General features: G+C 32.0%; 1 protein-coding gene across 1 annotated transcript in view; it reads left to right on the top strand.

Moving 5' to 3' along the window:
- LOC106645100 (protein white) overlaps positions 1 to 24,542 on the top strand; it is a 609,536-nt gene that overhangs the window by 25,307 nt on the left and 559,687 nt on the right. The window contains exon 3 of the mRNA XM_089592398.1: positions 21,135 to 21,445. Coding sequence (XP_089448524.1) covers positions 21,135 to 21,445 — 311 coding nt within the window. The remainder of the gene's footprint in view (positions 1 to 21,134; positions 21,446 to 24,542) is intronic.

Genomic DNA, 24,542 nt, shown 5'->3' with positions numbered 1-24,542 from the left:
GCCGTTTCAAGTATTTCAGCAGTAAAATATTTGTACAAATATATTTAAAAAGGACATGATGCTGCTACCGTAACGATAGGAGAGGTACAAGAAGGCAGTATCATTGACCATGACAAAATTCAAGACTATATTGAAAATCGTTATGTTGGTCCCGTAGAAGCTTGTTATCGTTTACTCACTTAGCCATTGCAAAATAAAAGTCATTCTATAACAAGACTACCAGTGCATTTACCAAATGAACAGTCTATAATTATTCTGGAAAATACTTGATTATTTTAAACTAAATGTCACCAATGACAATGCACGGCAATATTTTTATAGTGAAATTCCCAGTTATTTCACCCACAAAAACGTTAAGAACTTTAATTATAGTTTAACTATATGGACCGTTCAAAAAAAAAACATTTTAATAGCATTGGTCGACTTTTTTCTGTTAGTCCGACACAAATATAGCTTTTCCTTTGCGGTTACTATTATTGCATGTTAAAGGTGCTACAAGCTACACTGATTTGAGAACAATAAACGACGTCTTACAGCCTTCTTTCACAGCTGCTTGTTTAACACTAGGACTCATTGAAGACGACGATGAATGGATAAAAGCTATGGACGAGGCTACAAGATGGATGATGCCACGAAGACTCCGACTTTTATTTATTCGTATATTGATACATTGTCAACCTATTTATCCTGCAGAAATATAGGAAAACTTTAAAGATTCAATGTCTGAAGATTGTCGTACAAATCCTAAGAAATTAAGTTATCAAATAGCCTTTTCTTAGGTAAACGATTTGTTGAATAAAGAAGGTCGAAGTTTAGCTGATTTTCCAACGATGGATCAATCTGTCACTACTCATCTAGTAAATGGGAATGATAATATAAGTACAGAACAAGCATTACAACTAGGATACGAACAATATAATCAATTCAATAAAGAACAACAGAAAGTAGTAGACATAGTTCTGAAAGCTGCACAAGTAGATAACTATGATGGCCCAGCTAGAAAGACAGGGAGGATCTAGGAAAACGTTTACAAAACAATCTATACTATTTTATTTTCTGAAAATTTCAACGTCTGTTCAATGGCATGTACTGAAATAGCAGCTACTCTACTTCTACATTGTAAGACTGTACATAAGACTTTTGGCGTACCAGTTCCAATATTCCATGACTCTTCATCAAACATAAAAACACAATCAAAAGAAAGCACATTTTTTAAAGAGGTCAAAGTATTTATTTAGGACAAAGCTCCGATGGCCCTAAGACATGCTTTGGAAATAGTTGACAGAACTTTAAAAGACATTATGAAAAATGATTAACCTTTTTTAAGGTAAAATCATCATCTTAGGTAGAGATTTCAGACAACTTTTACCCATCAAAGTTCATGATACTCGTAGCCAGATATTAGATTTATCCATTAGATATAGCAATTTATGGAGGAATTTTTTTAAATTTCAGTTAATAACTAACATGAGAGTATTACCGCAAGAACTTGAATTTGCTAAGTTTTTATTGGATGTCGGCAATGGTGTTTTGAATAATCACAATAATAACATAATACTACTATGTACCAGTATCCTGGCAAAAAATGAATGCATCGTTCATCATGTTTTTGGAAAACTCATAAGAGAAAAAAAATTTGGAGAAATGAGTTATTGTGCCATATTGTCAGCTAGAAATGTTAATGTTAATGACATTAACGAACAAGTCACTGATTTGCTGGAAAAAACTGATGAGCGTATTTATACCCGAATTAATAGTACAGAGAACTGTGACAATGGTGAATTTGATTCAGGCTCACTTTTACCAGAATACCTCAATTCTCTCAATCCTTTGAGCTTGCCACCTTATAAATTACGTCTAAGAAAAAATTGTATTGTTATGTTAATAAGAAATATAAGTGTCAATGAAGGTTCATGCAATGGAACGAGATTGCAAATAATTGACTTTTCTAATCACTGGCTGAAATATAAATTATTAACAGGAGACAAGTTAAATGATGTCGTTTTTTTTAACCGTATTATTCTATATTGTGGAAATGAATATCCATTTACCTTTAAGAGACGACAATTTCCCGTTAAGCTAGCCTTCGCAATGACTATTAATAAATCTCAAGGACAAACATTTAACAAAATTGGCATAGATCTTAGAAGGGATGTTCTTAATCATGGTTAACTTTACGTAGCTATGTCAAGAGTTCGATCATGGGATTCATGGAAAATCTTCTTAGGTGATTAAAAAGAGAGAACTACGGTTAAAAATTACGCTTATGAGTAATTATTAAGGTAAGCAGATGATTATCTTTTATTAAATTAATACTTACTAACATGCTTTTCCGAAAAAACAAAAGTTTAAAAGTACCTTAAAATATTCGTGGACACGCACTCGATAGCAATTCTAGAGGTGGTATTCCGCAACTTTTTTTCATCATGTGAGCCTATGTTATGACTGATGCACTCAAAAAAAGCTACGGAATACCACCCCAGACTAAGAGTAGTTTGGAGAAAACTCGAACACCACTTCTTTAAGGGGGCTCTTGCGAGCTGTGACTGCCGATCCAAAGATAATTGTGTTAGTTGGTATCACTTTCATCGTCTGCTGTACAGATTAGTATGCATGCATGTATACTTCAATACGTTTAGTTATAGCTCTAAGTCTCGTTGGGGAAGTCTTATTTGTAATAGCGCTTTATATTATCTAAATGTTTGATGATTTTATTTCCATTCTTTGCTGTAAGTGTTAAGTTGTAAGTATATTTATTTATGTTAGTGATTTCAAAAATTCCGTTGTAATATTTATCTAATTTTTCTCTCCAAGGTTCTCTTATTGTGTACGCTTTCATACCAACTTCTAAATTCTGAGCTCTAGCATGCTCATCATAACTTTGTTTACTATTATGTTAACATTTGAAGAATTCATCGTAGGCTTTTTGATGCACATCTCTTAAACATCGTATCAAATCAATAAGATAATTATCATAAGACTGCATTTGATTTGAGGTTGGATATAGATTTGGTGGACGTGCTTTTCTGCCGTATTCTAATTCATATGGTGTTAACCCAGTAGGTGTATGCAGTGATGTATTGTATTCATGTATAGTAAGAGGTTAAATTTTGTCTTAGTCCTGTTTATTTGTAGCTTTTGTTCTCAAAAAGTTTGCAATAATGGCATTACTTCGTTCTAGTGAACCGTTAGTTTGGAGATGGTAAGGTGTAGATAGGTAGATAGGTGTATATTGTTAACCCATTCCATACTAAATTGAAACTTTTTTATCCACTTAACATCATAAAGAGTACACATAGATTTGTAGGCTCTGTTGTGATGTGTACAAGAAGTAATAAGTTTTGGAAGCTCAAACGATGGAAAGTATGTTATAACAGTGATTTAAAAGCCAAATCTTTCAAGCCACTTTTTTTTCAGATGTCCAATAACAAATATCTTTGTAACATTTTCAAGATCCTCTTAGAAAATGTTTACTATTTCTGAAAGCCTAATTATTCTTGAGTCCCACGTAAGTCTGTGATAGCCGAGTTTCAGATAATAATTCTTATTTTCATACTTTTTTGATCATGTTTGCCAGGTACAGTGTGCTTTCAAAAAAATGTTCTTGTGCCTCTGTATCGTAAGCACTGAGCGAAAAGATGACTCATTCTTTGAGCTCATAATTGTTACCTGATTTCTTAAAACAGTGCATGTTTCCAAAGTACACTATGTCCAGCTACTATTTTATTTAGCTTAATTATCTCTTATTTCTTCATAAACTTTAATTTTAGGGCGGGACCCTTTGTTTTCAAGAATACTTATGGACAAGATTTTTTAACCAAGATTTGTTGTTTCATCATCATCATTATAACGATCCATAGTGTAAACTTTTTGCTACTTATCGTAACTGTATAATTGCTTGTGAATGTTTTATAGGACATATTGATTAAAGTATAAGTTATTGCCTTCGGCCCATCCGAGAAATATATTACTTAATTGTTATATTCCAAATGTGTTTTTATCAGTTTCATGAGATGTCTTTAAAATAGACGGACAGCAATAGTATCATAACGTAAGCACTCAGATATGGAAGCAAAACATTTGATTTTTAACTTATTTTTATCATCTTTGTGGTAAACGGTAAATGTTTGTATTGTTGCTTGACCACAATTCCAATGTACACCTTCAACAGTATTTTGTATAAAAAACACGTAGTTTTCAGAAAAATTGCAAATTACAATGCATTTATTGTATTCATTTTAATTTTTTTGTTATTCCCACTGTCTCTTTACTTATGAACTAAAAAAAATATTGTGACAATTTACTCAAACCATTCCTTAAAAAATCTAAACATTTATCTACACCAAATATCAACATTTTTTATTAATTTTTTTTCAGTTGTTACCTACTGTTTGCAGTTGCAATGAATTTATCTTTAAAATTTTTTTTTATCATTTGATAATATTAGTAACACCAGGACACTCATAACGTTATCCTAAAAAACAATTTGTAGATTGAACCTCACCTGACATTCATTCAATATTGGTTCTTGCGAATCAGCTGTAATTGATTTCAAAGTGGCTTCATCTATAAATAATTTAACATTTTTATGTACTGGACAGATGCAAACATAATAAGTACCAATATACAATTTTGCAACTGTAGTTATATGGTGAGTGACAGTTGCACAAGTAAACTCTATTCGTTTATAAGACTAGTGTCTAAAAATAGTTAAAATTCCAATTTTTTGAATGTGATCGTTGGTAGGATTTAAACTTAATTGTAAAGTTGTTACAATTGTCATATCATCATCATCATGATCATCACTATCATTATCTGGACCATCGTTATTTATACAAAAAACTTTTTTTGTAACAAGTTATAAAACTTTTGTTACTATTTCCTGTAAATACCTCTTTTACTTCAGTTTTACTTTACTAATACGAGAAGATCCTATGAAACTTAATCCCTTGATTATGTGTGTAACAAAAGTGGTGTCTCACGTTTCACTCTAACCAGAAGGTCCTAAAGCTTCTCCACTGCTAATTTCAGAATCTGAGTCTTTATATGATGTTATATTTATGTTTTATAGGTATAAAAAACATGATCCACAGCAATATATTAAATTAATAAGGTAAAATTCGAATTTTCTTCTTTACAACTACATATCATTTCAACTGGATGATTCTCTCATTCTATTTTATTGACGCACAGACAAAAGGAATCACAAATTTTTTATTTCCGTGACTCATTAATTACTGGTAGTTTCATTGCATTCAATTAGCTTGCATTCATTTCTTGCAGTGTGTGTGTGTTTTTTTTAGTGTTTCGTTAGCTTAAGAGGATTAAAACAAGTATCAATAAAAAAATGAAAAAAATGTATTAAAATGAAATATCAAAAAAAATTAAAACAAGAAACAAAAAAAAAATAAAACAAGAAATTAAAAACAAACCAGGGGGTATAAATGGGTCATGGGACCCACGGTAAGGACGAAGTTCTTTAAACATGACATGAGTATAAAAACACAATTTCTCAGGTAACAAGGGGGTCGCCAGACCCGTAGAAAGAACGAAGCTCTATAAACGTTAGTACTGCATTTATGTAATTCACTAAACAAAAACTTGAAAAACGAATTAAAGAAAAAAATTAAAAAAATAGTTCAGTACTCACGATGGTTAAACTTCGTGAGTACTGTATTTATGCACGCCGTTCTCACGAAGTTCAACCATCGTGAGTACTGAACTATTTTTTAAATTTTTTTCTTTAATTCGTTTTTCAAGTTTTTGTTTAGTGAACTACATAAATGCAGTACTAACGTTTATAGAGCTTCGTTCTTTCTACGGGTCTGGCGACCCCCTTGTTACCTGAGAAATTGTGTTTTTATACTCATGTCATGTTTAAAGAACTTCGTTCTTACCGTGGGTCCCATGACCCATTTATACCCCCTGGTTTGTTTTTAATTTCTTTTTTTTTTTTTTTTTTGTTTCTTGTTTTAATTTTTTTTTTTTTATTTCTTGTTATAATTTTTTTTGATATTTCATTTTAATACATTTTTTTCATTTTTTTGTATTTCCTTCATTTAATTCCTTTTTTTATTTTCATATTTAATCTTTTTTTTTCATTCCCTTTTTTATTTAATTTTTTTTTAAACCGTTGTATTTATTCATGTCTTTTGTAATTTTATTTCATTTTATTTTCATATTTCATTTCATTAATTTTTTTTGAAATTTTTTTTTTCACTTATTTTTTTGCGATTTTATAGCTTATTGATGCAATTTTCATTTTATTTTCATATAATTACTCAATGACATTGTGCCATTATTTGTTTATTAAATTTAAAATAAGTACCCTTAAAAACCATGAAAATGATATGAAACTCGAATTATATTTATATAATGATCTTACATAATTCATTTATAATTGATTTACTTTGAATTACTTTATTTATATAATTATGTGATAATGTAACATAATTTGTTTATCGAATGCGAAATAAGCGCCTCTAAAAACCATTGATACATTCTTCAACTCTATTCCACATGTTTTTTTTTTTTTTTTTTTTTTTTTTTTTTTTTTTTTTTTTTTTTTTTTTTTTTTTTTTTTTTTAATCAAGTATTTAGAAAACAAATACAAATATAATTTATCATGATTCGAATGTATTATCAGTGAATGCATGTAAAAATAGAATGTTATAGTTACGAACCACACCATAAGTACAAGAAATCGAGTTTCTATCGACGGCAGCGCTCGTAGCAGAGTGGGTAAGGTACTGGACTCACATGCAGGAGGTCGAGGGTTCAAAACTCTTTATTGGAAAATGTTTTTTTTTTTTTTTTTTTTTTTTTTTTTTTTTTTTAAGAATTGTAAAAGAAAAAAAATTCAAAGTGAAATAAAAATTATTGTGAGAAAATAAAATTGGGAGTGTGAGGGAGAATGGTGGGCAAAGGTGTGTGGAAGAGTAACACGGCACGGTTGGCCGATATACCGATATACATATATAGTGGGGAGAGGGGAATTGTATAGAGAATAGTCGGTGAGGGGGACGGGGTAAGGGGGGGAAACTTGAGAGGAAAAGTAAACCACTTTCGTTTCAAAAAAAAAAAATCTGTCGGTTTTAAAATTCCAGCCCCCCGAGTAACGCGACATAAAGAACTTCGTTCTAATAATTTGGCCCTGTAAGCTTGTACAGCGTTTTGCAGGCATTGTTTTGTTTTCTATTGGCTCTTTCCTGATTCATGCGTTGACCTGCAAACACAAAACCCAATTAGTGAAAAATATAGCAGTAACTATACTAGTATTATTAAAGTATAAGCGTAAACGTTGATGGTAAACAGGTTAATGACTAATAATTGTAACAAAAACTGCGGAAAATAAGCACAAAACGCCTTAAACAACTTGATTACAAACAATTTCTAAATAGCACGAGGTTACTTGGTCTCATGAATTGGTGAAAGACTGCAATTTCCGCAAATAGCTGAAGTTAAAAAAAGATGGAGCCCTTAAACAAGTAAGAAATCTCAGTATGATGACCATCAGCTGACGTTCATTGTCGAAGAGATTTTAATTTAAAAACAATGATTTTTGAAGTTATAATTCTATAGGCATATTATGCATAGGGGTGAATCAACAATTTTAGATTCTGACCTTAAGAAAAAGTGTAACGGAAGTGGATTGTGCTTGATTCTCCCCCTTTCCATGGACCCCCGTGGGGTACTTTCGGTGTCCTCTACACCTCATAACACCACTCTCCGTCATCAGTATCACAACACTACACTAATTTTAAGTTTCATTTCTCCTAACCGATTCTTAAAAAAAAAAATATTATCCAAAAAGATTCGAACCCTAAAATTTTTGCACACTAGTTGAGGCCCTTACCTACTCTGCTACGAACGGTCCCGATATTGAAAATTCGATTACTACATTTTGTGGTGTAGCTCGCAACTTATTTTTTGTGTTAGTTTTTTGTTAGTAAATAATTTGCTATGTACAATAACTTTTTTTTAAGATGCTCAAAAAACTTAGAAATGAGTGTATTCTAACGAAGGAGTTTTAGAATGTATGTATAATTATTTATTTCCATATTAATAATGCGTTACTTGTTAAATAATGAGATAATTGCTTATGCAATCTTTAATTTTTTCTTCAAAATTTTAAAAAATAAAAAAGTTTTTTGTAATGGACAAATATAATAATTAATTTGTATTTTTTTTTATTCTTCAACAGTTTTTTCATTAATAATTTAAGTGATTATTGGACTTAAGGACGTTCTTCACATAGTTAATAGGAAAAGACTTCAGAGAAGTCAGGGGGACACTAATGTGTGCAGTAATGCTAGCAACTGTTTTCTTGCATAGATGTACTCAAATACATGCATTAACACACACTTAATCTCCTTTTCATGAATTTATTAAGAGCCAACTTGTAGATCTATTTGGAAATTTGATGGATTCACCTAAAAGTAATCTTTTGTACCCAAAAAATTGAAAGATTCCTACACATCATATAAATGACATTTAACGTGGAATTTAGAAGGTTACATATAAAATATCGATTTTCAAAAATTAAACATACTTACAATAATGGCACAGTCAAGTAAGCTGCAATTTTTTAGGTATTTTTTTGCTTCTTCAATGCACGTTATATATTTGAAATAAATCAACATGCGATGAACGTCCTGATGGGACATTTATTAGCATATAATACTACCCTATTAAGAAAATCAATACTACAGGATGGTTTTTGTTCATTTTCTAGATACAATTATATTTTGGGTATTAAGTACAGATGAGAATAAGTGTAAAAATGTATGTGAAAAGTATATTACGGACGTAATCAGCGTATAGGCAGTAAAAAGTTGCTTAGAAACTATCAGGAGATTCGATGAGCTAGCCAGCCCATATATTACTATTATTGTATTGTTCCGCAACATATTGCTTATAATCGTTAGCTTATTGAAGTGTAATTAAAATCATGCTAAATCAACTTAGGTATACTCATTTCCACAATAATTGCACCACCATCGTACATGATATTGTTTCAAAAAAGGTATTTTTATACTTATAATTATATTGTTTGCTATATAATTTTTTTTCTATAACTTCTGTATAACTTCATACTTTTGTACCCAAGCATCCAGTGTCCACTGGTTTCTTACTAAACGAAAGATAGAGAATGATCACTATTTTGTTAAATTGTTCTAATTTTTTAATGCAATAATAATCCAATACATCATTATTTAACATACTACATAATATATATTTTACTACAATCTAGAGAGATACATGAACTTTGCAAGTTGGAGCGCTTACTATAAGTACTGTGCTAATTTGATTACTTTGCAAAAGTTATTATAGAAGATTGGACGTAAGAATTGCTTCAATATTTACCCCTTTCTATTTATAAGAAAAAACAATTCCTCCTTGTTTTCGATATAAAGCTTGCTAAAAAAAAAAATCGATTTTACATTTTTCCACTTGTCTACTTCTGCAGCACTCATTTCTTATCTTATATCTCTACATAAGTGGCAAATGCCATTTTCTATTAATGTCGTGTTTGTTTCTTTTATACATGCATCTTCTTTGATAAGAAAATGAAGTCTTGATATAATATTCAGATACGAATTTTATTGCTGCTGCCATATGTTGAGATGCATGTGGCTAATGAGCACGAATTTTATAGTGTGCAATGAATTCATCAATCTTACTGGATACTAAATAGTTAAAATCTCGTCTATTCTGTATAGGACCAAAAAATTTTTAATTTTGTTTTTACTAGGGCTTTTTTATTTACAGCTGAGACTTTTTATAAGCTGTATGTTTTGTTAAGTCAGTTTTTGACGTGTCGGATATTTTTTTGATTATCTTAATCCTTTGATGGACTTTATTCCCTGACGTCTCAATTCTTTGAGAGCTCGTTGTTTACTAAGTGCTGAAAAGCATAATATTGATGATTTGTTTGATTATAAAAATGATACCAATTGTAGAGAAGGTTTTATGTACAGTGTTATAGGTATGACTTCTACTCGATTCTCTACGATGACTGACTAAATCACCATCCGGACTACAGTGCATAGTTGTATATGATCTATAATACGCCCAATAATTGGTAAATGAGTTGATTTTAAAGGAACTTCGATAATTTTATATCCAGATGGTACAGATAAAAGAAATTCATGAATAGTGTGCACTTTTTTATAATTTATGAAAGCTTCACTTTTAATGTTACATTTAACTCTTAATGAGTTTATCTTTAAAACAGGTGCAGGATAGTCAAAAATATGTGACATGTTAGATTTAAGAACTTGCTGAGTAAGACCTAATAAAGAGCCCATTGAATCTTTAGGAATAAGATTAATGGTATAAAGGCACTAGATAACACTTTGAAGCGTATTATATATATTATTGTTTTGTAAAGTTCCAGACGCCCCGCGTGATCAGGAGACCTGGAGTATTAAAACAACTATGAACATCGGTCGATAAACACGCTGCCGACTTTACCTCTTCCTCTCTTTGTTATCATCAGTAGGTGTCTAACGACTCACACGATAAAGATTGTAAACCATGGAAGATTTATGCATAAGTAGATTTATTCAGTTTTTAATAACAATCTTTACAAACTATCGTATGTGATTGAGCGAGAAGTCATGTTGACTTGTGCAATCACTATATATTCCACAATTCGATCAAGTAGATTATAAGTGGTCACAATTAGGCCAATTAAGACAGTGAAGATAAATTAGACTCGAACGACAAATGCCTCTGTACCCCCCTTTTTGAACATGTGTTTTTTATACCCCTTGAAGACTTTCAAACATGAAAAAAGCAACACTTACGCTACGAGACCATGGCACTGTAGATTGTGTGCTCTCACACTGCTACGTACGGTTATATTGACTCGTGTCTGACACGAACACAACTTGCCGACCACGTGGAGTTCTACACGATTTTCAAATAGCTGATCGTGGTTTAGGTATCGTGGAGGAGCCTGCGGAAAGGCATGGCTTAGAGCTCGTGCTATATGACGCGTAAGATTTGCCTTAGTCTGATCGAGTAGCAAGCAAGCTACCATTACATAAATCGCGTTGTACAGTTGTAAAGCGCGCATCGACGAATCCGACGATTCGTATACAGAAATTGTTCGTGCTTCATACATTTCCCTTCGTTCGAGATGGATGATTTTGTTGTTGGATTGTTTCACCTACTCAATCTCATAACGATCATACCACCACTCTTCATTCACTCATGACACTCACCCGCTCGCCACGAGAAAACGGCGGTTATAACCTATGAACACGTACCTTTTCGCTCAACGCCCTTACACCTCAACGAATCGTTTAATAGATTCAGACGATGACCTTATACTGGAGAATGATGCGTCAGCCAAAAAACTTGAGACGGTGCTCAGCAGGCACATCTTATTTATCGAGCTCAGGACCCGGACACTGCATAACTCCCAACGAGTCGCTCAGGTAGCCGTTGAACTCTCGTTGCGTTCACAGAAGCGTGTTGCTAGCTAACTGTCACATGCCCTTTTTCGTAGCTTGCTGCCCAGCCTGATCTCACGCCCCTGTGCGTGTGCAAGCCGCTGCCCTTTTTCCACCGCGCCAATATTCCGTCTCTCTCCTTGCTCGCTCACACACACACACACACACACACACACTGCATGCAAGTCTCACTCTCCCTTCTCGCTACTTATCGCTAGGTTCCGACGGAACAATTATTGTTCAGCTTTATATCAAAAGTTACGTTGCAAGGTTGTAATACCTCAATTAAAAATGATCTAGTATCTTATATCTCATAACTACCAGTTGGCACAATAGTTACTTAATTGCTGACATAAAATTTATTGCAATTTTTATCAATATTTAATATTGAATTAAATGATAAAAGTTCTTTTAACTTAAGAACATAGCTGTGTTTTGGTGATTGTACAATTTCAAAAAAATACTGCGCTTCTAAAACACGAGAAGTACGTAAGAAGTTCAGTGTAAACACTATTTTCATAGCTGCCAAAGTATAACTAAATGACTTTTTTCAACAGAAAAAAGTTATATTTGTTCTGAAAAAGAATTTAATCACAAATGACCACAGTTGCTGAGTTAAATTTTTGATAACGCTTATAATTAAGCTACCCAGTTAGTTCCAGGTCTATTTTAACCATCAAGATTTACGAAAACTGTCTTACAAAACTATGGAACGTCAGCAGGTCAATTTTCATAAATACTCTATGAAAATAGAAAATTTAAAAATCTTTGGAGTATTTTATGAAATCTGTGTTGTTTAAAGCTTGGTTAGGTAATTTTTTTTCGCACACTATTTAGTTTTTTTTTAAAACCTTTTTCAGCGTAAGGCTTCCAATAGACTTTCGATCTGGTCTTGCAGTTTAAGATAAATACCTTTTCTAATGGTAATAGCTCCCATGATTGAATCATGTCTTTGATTCTCTGCTAGCTACTTTTTGGCTGACTGAGCAGCATTATTTGTGGTAAAATAATAGCTTGTTGGCTTTAATCGTGCATCGTAACGGACTTAAGTTTAAAAATGTGTACGTGTTTTCAAAATCGCTACATCAACCAAAGTGAAAGTTTTTAAAATAAATTATAAAACCTATAGAAGGTATAAAATACTTCTCTTTTGGCGTAGTTAAATAAACAACATGAATTATCAAATGAGTGCTGAATTAAATGCGCTACTTTTTGAAAATTACCTGAACAATCTTTGATAACTCAAGACGATTTCGAAGAATATGACACAACATTACGTACTTCGTACGTTTATAGGAAAAGGTTTCTAAATATGGAGCTCTACAAACTTAATCTAGCAATAAGTTCGTTAAAATTATTGCTTTAATGCTCAGCATCATAGTCCACAAAAAAAGTTAATCGTTAATAGCTCATTATAAAACTGCTTAAATAATGCAACAATCAGATAACAAACACTGAGATGATCATAAAAAATTAGGAAATTATTTACGTTTAGAAATAGCTGAAAAGTCAGCAGGAAATACAAGTCATGACATTAAACTTATATTAATCATCGAAGGCCTTCGTGAGGGACGATATGTATTAATGTATGTAATTATTGTTTCAGTATTAGAATGATGGTTAATGTATTTGGTGGAAAGCTAAGTAGAATTGAAGGTAAAAGCCAGGATCCTGATATTAGATACAAACTTAGTACAAATGGACAGTATGACTTAGACAATAAAAGACTATGCAATGTTGGAACACCAAAACTGCTTAAAGATGCAGTCAATTATGTTTATTTAATTAAAATAGTTAAAAAGCTTAAAAAAAATTAAATGCTTTTGAATTCTAGTATGCAGAACTTATTAAAAACGTTCTTGTTTGTTTAAGCTAATTTAAGTAACGTTAATCTAGACAATAATTACGTGAAGAAAATTTTAAAGGAACTTTATAAGAAAGCAAGGCGTTATTACTCTCACTAAAAACTCGGCATATGTGGTTTATATGAGACTTAGCAAGAAGACCATATAGAGATGCAGCCTTACGCTCGTGAAAATGAAGGGTATTTTTGTATATTCATTGTAATTGATGTTTTTTTGAGTACGCATGGGCTGTACCTTTAAAAATAGCTGGCAAAAAAGTAACTGCAGCAGTGCACTTGATATTAAAAAAAAGATGGGTCCCAATAAACATGAAAACTGACTGTAACAAAAGATTGTATTCGAATCTTCAAAATTTAATGCAAAAATTTAAAATAAATTTTTACTTAACTTACAGCTTTTGTATACGAGCGATCTAATTGTACTTTAAAAGGCTTGATGTTTCCAGGATAACAATTATAAACAGTTGAATCTATTATAAACGTTAATTAAATTTGTAAATAATAATAATAGAAAACTTTGGAAAATTATTGGAAAATAGTTAGGCTTTGGCACTGTCCAGAACATTTGGATTCGTAAGACTGAATTATAAAAAGTCTATCAAGCTGAAAGTTTTTATTGCATGCTTGTAGTGCGTAAGTGCGTACGTTAATTAATAACATATTCTTATTTCATTGTGTAAAATTTTTGTACAAAATAATTAAAATATAATAGTTATCTCTGGTTCGGCACCGTGCCAGTTGAGCTGGCACTCTGTACCAATGATGCATCAGGTACACTTACCACTGTGTAGTCTTTACCCAGAGAAGTCTCCACATTCAAGGGCATAAGCTTCTCACTGGTTAAGCTGGTACTCTCTATTAAAGCATCCAATCTAGGCTAATTAGCATCTTTGGAGAAGTTCCATGTTTCAGGGACCACTTTTCGTTGGAGAGGGTGAGGATCCTTGTCTGGTGCTTGGCATCAGATCTGCTAATTCCTACCTAAAGCTCTGAAACTGTTTCGCTTTCACTTAAGCCTGAACACCTGTGGAGCAAGGAAAAAGCTCTGAAATTACTATGAAGAAAAATTTAACGGAAAAAGTCTTCTTAAAACAGCCGGGGTTTCATAGGAACGTTTTTCGATGAAAACAGTCTTTGTAAAAATCTCCACTTAGTGGAAATTGAACTCACGATCCCTATAACGGCGTTGTATGAGTAACAAGCATGCTTCTCACAGAGCCAATCCCACTCCTTTTTTTTTTACATTTACAATTTATGTTTTTACTGACTCACCAACTACATCCTACGTTCTATTTTTGGTAATGTTCTATATTTAAAAATTTATAGATTCTTCCAATTTTTCTCTTTTTTTAAACTTAAAATCTTTTCAAATGCATTAAGTATATTTATATTAACACAATTAACACATTTTTTATGAATAGTAGGATAACCATATCTTTCGAAAAAAATAATTTTTTCTTTCTAATTTTCTAGAACTGAACTTTTTTAATAATTTTTTGTTGTAATTTTTTATTTGTTTGCATTTATAATTTCATTTTTCTTATTTTTTTTTGTGTCCATACTTTAAAAAAAATTAAATAAACTTTTTCTGATGAGATCAGACTCAGCTTTTAATTTATTTCTCAAGCAAATTAATAAAATTTTATTTCTTATATTTAAACGTGTTAAGCTACGATTGCTTTATTGTTTACTAGTACTTTGTAACGATATTTATTAAAACCAACAAACCTTTCTAACTTGGCTGCGTCATCCCATTTATTATTTTGTTAAACCTCTGATTTTCGTACAAATACTCTTCTTCCATAAATTTTTAAACGTTCACGTTAGGCTTAATAGTAAGAAATTTTACGTACGATGTTTTGTTTCGTGTTGTATTTTTTATTCATCAATTTTTTATAACAGCTACTGTTTATATTACTTCAGGTCAAATTTTTAAATTTATATTTGTCTCATTTATCAAAGATCTGCTTAAATTTATTTTCAATTTGTTGTATCTTTCCACAAAATCATTAAGTTTATGTACATAAAGGTGGGCATAGCAATACTTCGATACATTTGAGTTTAATCAATTTCGATTCTTTATTGAAGTACTTTTATCAATTATCACAAGATACCTTTTTAACACTTTTTTGGAATTTCTTTACTTCTAAATTCTCGTAATCAGTAGAGCATCCCTCTGTTTCTGATCTATTTTTTATATCATAGATTTTTGCACATTTACTGTACTTCAATATAAAAGTTACAAAATATTTTACTCCAACATTACCAATTGTGTACTAAGCTCTTATTATCTTTTAGTTCTATAGCTTTCAATTCTTCTCCATCTGGCAAACTTACTTCAGAAGGTTTGTCTGAATTTTAATGTTTACTAAAAAATTCACTTGTCGTTATAGTACGATCAGTAATACAATTGTTCAATAGCTAATATATTCTATTACCTATTTAATAGTGACTGATTTCTCTCTTTTTGTACTCCATTTGTACGTTCCACGATCCTGACGAGTCTTGATGTTGTTTTTTTCATTCTTTGCTTGTTGGATTTCTGTAGCCTGTGTATCTGATGTTTTCATTGAATGTCCCTCTGCTATTGGCCTTGTATCTCTTTTTCCCTTGATGCATGTCTCTGGTTTGGTAATTTTCTTGAAAGTTTGATTGCCCTTGATCATATTCTCTGGCCATATATTCAAAATTTTCATATTTATATCTGCTAGAGTAAAGGATTGTATTGATCGGCTATATTTATATGAGTGTGTAGATCTTAACGAGTGTGAGTCGAAGGGCGCGAAGCACTTGTAAAGCTTAGGCAGTTATACTTTGACTATTGTTACGTTTTTAAATGAAAGTATTTTTCTAGTATGAAATCAGGGTTGACTTCATTCTTTCTTCATGAAAAATCTCAAGATTATGGGTCCCAGCACACTGTGCCACGCAAATTTTTGTATGTGATTTGGTCCCGATGTGGCGAATAAAATACCAGCTTTAGCCGAGGAGTGAACTAAAGATATGGTGACGACCTCAACAGAAGAGCTGAAAAAAGCCAAGGTAGGTGAAGAGACAACGGCGAAGGCATCGCTCTCCACACCACCTGAGATGTCAGAGGCAGCAGGGACAGGCGATACTTATAAGTGGTACTTTTGTTCATACAGGCATATGTGTTAGAAATCTTGGAGACGGGTCTAGAACAAGAGACGGCTAAGTAGATGAAAGCCAGTGAGTTTGGAGAAGAGCTCAAACTTAAGACTTTCCTGCTTACACTCGTCAACAAAAATAATGTGGGCACGCATGTTTTCCAGCGTGCAGGAGAAAGGCAAAAGTAGATGATGAGTAGCATCAGAACAGATAGAGTGCTCTTTCTCTTTGTCTTAGTAGCTAGAGACTGCATGTCCTTTTTCACGCTTCATATAGTATTGTATGATTACTAGTCAAAACAACTTGTTCTTTCTAAAATTACCTCACGTAACCTATTAGCATTATTCACAAAAAAAGCAGAGAAGGTTCATAAATTACATTTTTGCTTCTTGACCCGTAAGAAAAACAATACTCTAAGATTCGTAAAACAAAGGCTTTAAAACAATGGTTTTAAATATAAGTCAGAAATAATTTATTATGTTTTCTGTACATAAATGGCAGTAAACACAATTTGTAGATGAGCAGACATTTAACAAGCTCTGTAGAGTTTTTAATGGGACTTGCTCACGCGTGGAGCTACAGGTGTGAGGCCTGGAAGAAATTATATCGGTGGAAAAACTCTGTATCGGAGAAAACATTGGGCGCGATAGTTTAAATGTTGTAGATGTGTAGTATGCCTCTTTTATATTTTATCTCTCACTGTGACCCACACAGTTAAGTGAGACTTATGTTTGGTCACGTAAAGCTGTGCAGTTGTCCAGCACAAAGTTGTGCTTTGTGTTCAAGTATGCTTATGGGCTCCAGGCCACGTTCACTAGAAATGACTTGCATTTGATCAGTCTAAGTCAACTCTTTAAGGACTTCTGAGAATTATTGTTTTTTATAATTCTGAGTTGAAAACAATACTTTCACTTGCTGCACTTTCTCAACAAAAAGGGTGGCAAAGCGTCACTACCAGGAAATCTTCTTACAACAGATAACGATAAAAGTGAGATCTACGAGATCTACTCAAAACAAATCCAGTTTATTTGAACAGATGGTTGAAATGCATAAGGTAGTTTATGAGAAAATTTTCATTTTGAGAGAGTTGGTTGGGAATACGGCTAATGTTTTTAATGTTGTTAGTAACGGCAGAAAATGTGACAAGAAGTTAAATTAAGATGGAAAATTAGACAATGAGGATGTATCAAAAAATAAAGTAGAATCCATTTTAAGATAAGGCTTAGGAGAAAACTCTTAAATTAATTTTAAAAGAAACGAAATACTAACCAATAAATACAAATAGTGGAAAACATATAGTTGCGTTACACTTTTAACACATTATGTTGTATGTGTGGTGACAATGATTTATTTCTTAAATTTGATTCGATTGAAGATTTGTAAGATTTTGTTATACGTGTGATCATAAAATAATTTCTTATTTATAGATATTAATTATAATAAATACGATAAATTGCTCATAGTTTTTATGACTCATGACACCATGTTCAAAGTTTCATTCTCAAGATAAATTTTTAATAAGCTTTCATTCTTCTTTTTATACGAAAAGTATTTCTTACTAGTATTTTTTGGACAAACGTAACAACCTTTGATCTTTATTCCACGTATTATGTTCAACATGATTTATGTCATCAACTTTTTAATGTGAATATACGCTTTTATTGTCGATGTACTTATTATGGACATGGCCGAAGGCCCAAAATCATTTAATTTATTTATCAATTTTCTTCATTGTCTTAATGTAATTAAATCTTATCAAAACCAATCGTGAGGGATCTCGGGATCCCTGACATAAGTGAAATTGCCTCATATATTCACCCACCCACAGGCGCACACGAACACATACTTCTAGGATAAATACCCAACAATTTATCGTTTAATATATAAGTATACGTTGGTTACTAGATCAACATTAGTAATACTAATAATAAAATCAAAAAGTGTATAGCTAATAGGAGATACACAGAGAAAAATCTGTATAGCAGACGTTCAGTGAAGTTACTGTCCCTACTTAATTTCAACTACACTTCTTTCTTTATTTTTTTTTATTGGGAGACTTCGCGGTAGGAACCTTGGTTTTACTGCGGTGCCCTATAAATTTACCAATTTTATTTTGAATTTAAATATGGTATTTAATTGTTAAATTATTTCGTTTATAAAAAGATTTATAAGACCACAATGTTCATAATTATCGAACATTGTATTTATTGTTTCAGAATTATGTTCCGATTAATAAAACTTTTTTAAAAACATGCATTAAGTATAACAATTAAAGTTTTTTCAGTTGTATAATACTATTATATTTAACAGAAAAAATGTTAATATCCATTTGTTCATTGGAATTGTATTAATTACTCATCAAAGTTAGGTACCATAATAAGTACAGTTTTGTCATGATTTGTAAACAATTATTTTATTAAATATGTTGCACATCAAATGCATGATTTTCATGTTCCAGAAATAGGGACACGTTTCATAAATAGTAACATTTACCTTATGTATAGTGAGGAGCAATCGCTGTATGTAAAAATAGAAGTATAGCAGAGCCAAACTCTGTCTGCTCCCACGTAATTTAGTATATGCTGTATGGCAACACATACTATTATACAGGTACTGTTGTATTGATATAAACTTGTTACTAGTAAGAATAAACAATAGGTGCAGTAGCTGTTGCTGCTTGCATATGTATACATGTGTGCGCGTGTTGGCTGAATTATCAGGGTAAGTGTATCATATATATATATATATATATATATATATATATATATATATATATATATATATATATATATAAATACTAACTTGGCTACCTGCTCGGCAGCCAGCAGCAGCAGCACTGTACTGTAAACGTATAGGTACAATTGACAGCTACTGGAGGTAGGAGAAAGAGATCACGTGACCTTGTCTCAAAATTGTGTCAGTTTCCAGAAAGTCACTTCACAACCTGAGATCCTGAATGTTTCATGAAAAAGCTTCACTTTTAAATAAAAAATAAAAGTGCTAATGGGTATTCATAACTACAAAAAACCAAGTTTTTGAAAGCTTCGTCAAGAGAACTTTGAGATATAGCTGACTACACAGTGAGAGTACACATGTCGGAGGGGGGGGTTTATGTGTGTGTGCGCACGAGAGGGTTAGGGGATAAATTAGCGTGGGGAATGCGTGAGAATTGAGTTCGTAAGAAACGTGCTTTAGGTACGGTGGTGCTTAGTGTTTAATTTTTAGTGGTGGTCCAAGAGTAGGGCTTTGCTGAAGAGAAGCTCAAAAAGGAAAGATCAGGAAAGCAGCTCGAATTAGTCGCTTCAACGGGGATAATGCAAGGCATCGATACGAAGGGTCCATGCGACGTGAGTACAGCTCCAGTGCTTCTTGCTTGCTGCCAGGAATCTCCAGATAAAGCTTACGTCGTTAATATATTGCTGCACAGCTAAATAACAATAGTAAGTGTTCTCTTCACATTCTGGTATCGTTCTCTTATCAACATTTGTTGATAAGTTTAGACAAAAGACAGAAACTACCCCTGGTTGCTTAATTTATTCAACCAAGTGGTGGTCCTGCGTCGGTGACCAGTAGCGAATGATGCCTTTTTTTTGTGCTAAGTTTTTCGGTGCGCAGTGGTTTTGCTTGGAGGAGATTTTCCGGTGTTTACAGGTGTTTTCTTTTTCTGGTGTCACATGTCTCCTGTAATCATAATTCTATTTGTGGGTGGCAGCTGAGTATGTTTGTTAATAGTGAATGACAACCGTTGATCTTACTTCGTAAAATCATTTCATTAGTAGGTAGAAATCCCTGGCTGCTTCTTTAACCGAGAGGTGACCTACCAACTGCTTTTTCGATCATCTTTAGGGGTTTTTTTTTGTTAGGAGTAATTTTTGTTTGGTGGGTTTTTGATCGTGTGGATAATGTTTTCATGTTGCGGTCCACACAGTGGCACGGGCTATGTGCGTGCGCTACATTTGTTTTTCTTTCCCTTTTTGATTTGTTGATTTGATTTTTGATTTTAATGTATAAAAAGCTGAAAAAGTTCAGAGTTAAGACCCGAAGCATCTTGATTTCGCTTATGATTACTTAATTTTAGTTTACAACGATCTTAAGTATATGATTACCTTTCATTGTTTCTTAAAAATTTGACGTTCTTTTGTGAATACAGTTTATGTTGTAAATTCTCATGATATAGTAGCCTGTAAGACTAGAGTTAACAAAAACACACTTCACCCGGCTCACCAAGTTAGGTTGTCGATGAATATAAGGAGGATTCAACGAAAACATTGATACGTCGAACATTAGTTTCTTAACACGATTTTTGTTTTTAAAGTTAAAGTGATTCAATTATTTAAGATAATTTGTGAAATCTGATTTTTTTTTCTGAGCGTAAGATTATATTTAATTAACTCATTGAGGCAAAAAAAAGTTTAACTTTAACCACGCTTGATTTTATGCATATTTCCTTAAATGACTGGAGATACTCATGCAAACTTTTTTAAATCTGCCCCTATCACTTTATATACTATTTCCTAGCTTAAGTTTTTTTAATAATCTTATACACATAACTATATAGTATTTATAAAAAATGTGAGAAAGATAAATTATTTTCTTTACATATGAATTCAGGAGAAAAAGACTTGATTTTTTTGTTGCTGTATCACTTAAATCTCATTTTAAAATATACTGTGCCGTAGTGTCAGGAATTGCTTACCCTGGAGAGCTACTTGTAATAATGGGTCCTTCTGGAGCTGGAAAAACAACTTTGTTAAACGTTCTAACGTTACGTTACAATAATGATGTTATGGTCTCTGGAAATGTGTCAATAAACGGAAAAATAGTTAATTCTAATATTCTAGCATCACGGTTGGCATATGTACAACAAGACGATAAATTTATTGGAACATTAACAGTAAAGGAACACTTAATTTTTCAATCACAGGTACGAATGGACAGGACTATTCCGCATTATCAGCGGATTCGAAGAGTTAATGAGGTTATTTCAGAGGTAGCTATTATTTTTGCATATCTTAATTTTTTAAAGAAAAATCATCAGTACACTTTTTGAAATTAAAAAAGTCATGTAAATAAAATATCATTCTTCTAAAGAAGAGTTTAAAGTAGTTATCTCTAATAGTATTTCTCAAAGGTCTGAGAAAATAGGAGCCAAAAAATAAAAAAAATGTAGCAAAACACTTATCGGACAACAAAGGAATAAACAGAAAAAATTACATAATGTAAAGAATATAACCTACACAAAGAGTGAATACCTAATTATTAGTATTTTTAGTAAGTAGACTCTATTATTAATATTTATCAATTGAACTTCTCAAAAACTGTATTAACATATTGCCTTTATGCTTAGACCCTTGGGAACAGTATGGTTAGGTTTTAGACTTTTTAACTCAATTTAATTTTTTTTTTCAAAATGACTCACAAGTCCTAGATATACTGTTTAAAACGGTTAATAAAGTGCCTCACCATTTTCTAGGACCAATCGAAATCTGTCCACTTTATATATGGAGCTTGTGAAATTAGGCTCTACCAAGGCCTTCATATCAATTTCATTGTTTTATAAAAGACATATTTTTCAGCCACCTTATCTTTTTCTTTTTTTTTTGCATAATGAATAGGCTGTGAAAATAATTTTCTAAGGATGACAAAAAATTTTCTAAATCTGAACTTAAATCTTAAACTTTCTCTTTCGTATATAACATTGCATTTTACCAACCTTTTCAATGTTTGCACGATGCAACGGACTAAAATCGCCTCCAAACACCTACAATACCTAAAACGCCAAATTAATCTGATTCAACACACCTTCTACTGTACTTTTTAACATTGCTGCTTGGCTAAGCTCTGCTTCTACTATGTAAACTCTTCAACTCCGAGGTTACGACAATCTGACTCAATTGCGATTATACTTGGCCTCAATGCAACACCTTCAATCACGAGATGCCAAGAAAATTTACACATGCCTCAATCACACACGGTCATCTTCACGCTTGCTTTTCACCCTTATTCTCTACGCAAAGCCGATACAGGAATAATCTCACTCTGGCGCTACATACGAAGTCTCTCTCCAACACTTTTCTACCCATGGCTTACCTTACCTAACCCCAAGCTAATATACCTTCAGACAAACCATCTCCAGGGTGGATCTTGGCATAGTCTTCCCGTAATTTCGATTCCTGCCCTCAGGCCTCTGGTGACTGCATAGTCTTCAGCCAGGCTGGAGATGATGCCTTTTGTAGATCACCAGGAGCTGGTAAATGGACGAAGGTTGGACGACGCCTCGATGGCGCACACGTTCTATATCCTTTCTTCTCAAAGGCCTGTTAAGGAGTCCTCTCAGTCTCACAGCTTGTGGCTTACTGTCTTGAAATCTCCTTTTTCTTTTACTTTACTTTTACTTCTCTCATACGATCTGTCTCACACACTGTTCATCTTTCCCTTAACTCCATGTATGTACTCACACACACTCCTCTTTCTTGGTGCAATACGATTTTCAAGAGAAGACACTGAAAAATACTACTAATAGTTTTAATAATCACAAAAGTTGACAATACATACGAGTACATTCCTATTTTCCTACTGAATCACACTAAAATATACACATGTACCCACACGCTTAATTGTAATATCATTACTTAGAGTCCTTTGAAACACATTTCTCTGTTATCCTTACGCTTTTTACTCTCGCTCTTTTCTTTGCTTGGGTCACTGGCTGTATTTCTTTTTGACTTAAAAATAGCAGGAATCAAATAATAATAAAACATTAAAATAAAAGTTTACCACACACAGTCAAAACATGCTCACAATGCAAAAGCAAGACTTTTACTACAAAAATTAAACATTTTCAAGTAAGAAAACGGCCTACTTGTTAACGCATACCAAGATCTCATTTATACGGTAGCAAATGTAGGCCATTCTGTTTTTTAAAAAGGCTTCTAAAAAAAGTTACAAAATTTTTAATACAGACATTTTTTTGTCTAGTTAAATAGTCAATGGGCTACTACTCCGTTGTTATTTGTTTGCTTTTTTTAACAAATTTATACAAGCTCTTTATGACTTACTTCACTCACTTCTCGTTAGCTTTTATATTTTTGTCAACGTTAAAAGGTTATAACTTATACTATTATACTATTTTAAAAACTGAATTTTGAGCCCATGCACCATGTTAGTAAAAAATGATTTTTATTTTTAAAAAAATGTACAAAAATAAATAATTTGATACACTAAGCACACAAAAAAATGACACACTGTAGTGTATAAAATTGTTAAAATATTTAACTATTTGAGCTAAATCACAACACTATTTTACAAATTTCAATTTAAACTACATATTTTGTAGTAGCAAAGTATTTGAATTTCTAAAAAAAATTTGTAAATTGAAAACTTGAGAGAGAGTTGGTACGTAAAGCATATAAAGGGGTAATAAGCCTAAAAATAGAGGGTTCTTTTTTTTTTAAAAGTAGCTAAATTATAAGAGAATATGGAATTTAAAATATAACTTTTTGCTTTTACATTTTTTTTGAAACATTAGCTTTGAAACATTATATCCTGTTCTAAAAGAACTTATGGTCACAGTAGTACAGTAAGATAAGTCAACACTACAGTAGTTGAGACATAAAAATCTAAGATGCAAAAACAATTGACGTTAATAGATCTATAGACATTTTATTGTTAATAATCTACAAAATATGGCAGAATGCAGACACCAAATAAAAGTTATTATCACAAATATACAGAAGCATATACCAATTAGCTAGAATACAGTTCCTAAAAAATGAAGTATTAGAAATAAGGGTTAGGTGTTACATATTTAAAAAGTAAGAAAATAAAAGTTAATAAGTGTATACAAGAGACATCTCAAATACAATAATAAGTTAATGTTTAAGAACATCTTAACTTTTTTCATAATATATGAGTACGTAAGTATATCTGTTTTTTACTTGAGTTAACTATTACGTTAAAAAATTGGTAATGTTCTTGAAAAAAAATAACTACTCACTTAAATACGAAACTAGATCTCTTCCTTTTTAGAAAAGTGTGTTCATAATTTTCATACCAAAATGTTAGAGAATACAGCTTCTCAATTGCAG

Source organism: Copidosoma floridanum, unplaced genomic scaffold (genome assembly GCF_036245765.1).
Source record: "Copidosoma floridanum isolate Cflo_tuat_1 unplaced genomic scaffold, Cflo_Japanese_pri ptg000016l, whole genome shotgun sequence".
NCBI classification, from domain to species: domain Eukaryota; kingdom Metazoa; phylum Arthropoda; class Insecta; order Hymenoptera; family Encyrtidae; genus Copidosoma; species Copidosoma floridanum.
Note: the sequence above shows the minus strand (reverse complement) of the source record. Positions and strands in the feature narration are given on the sequence as shown.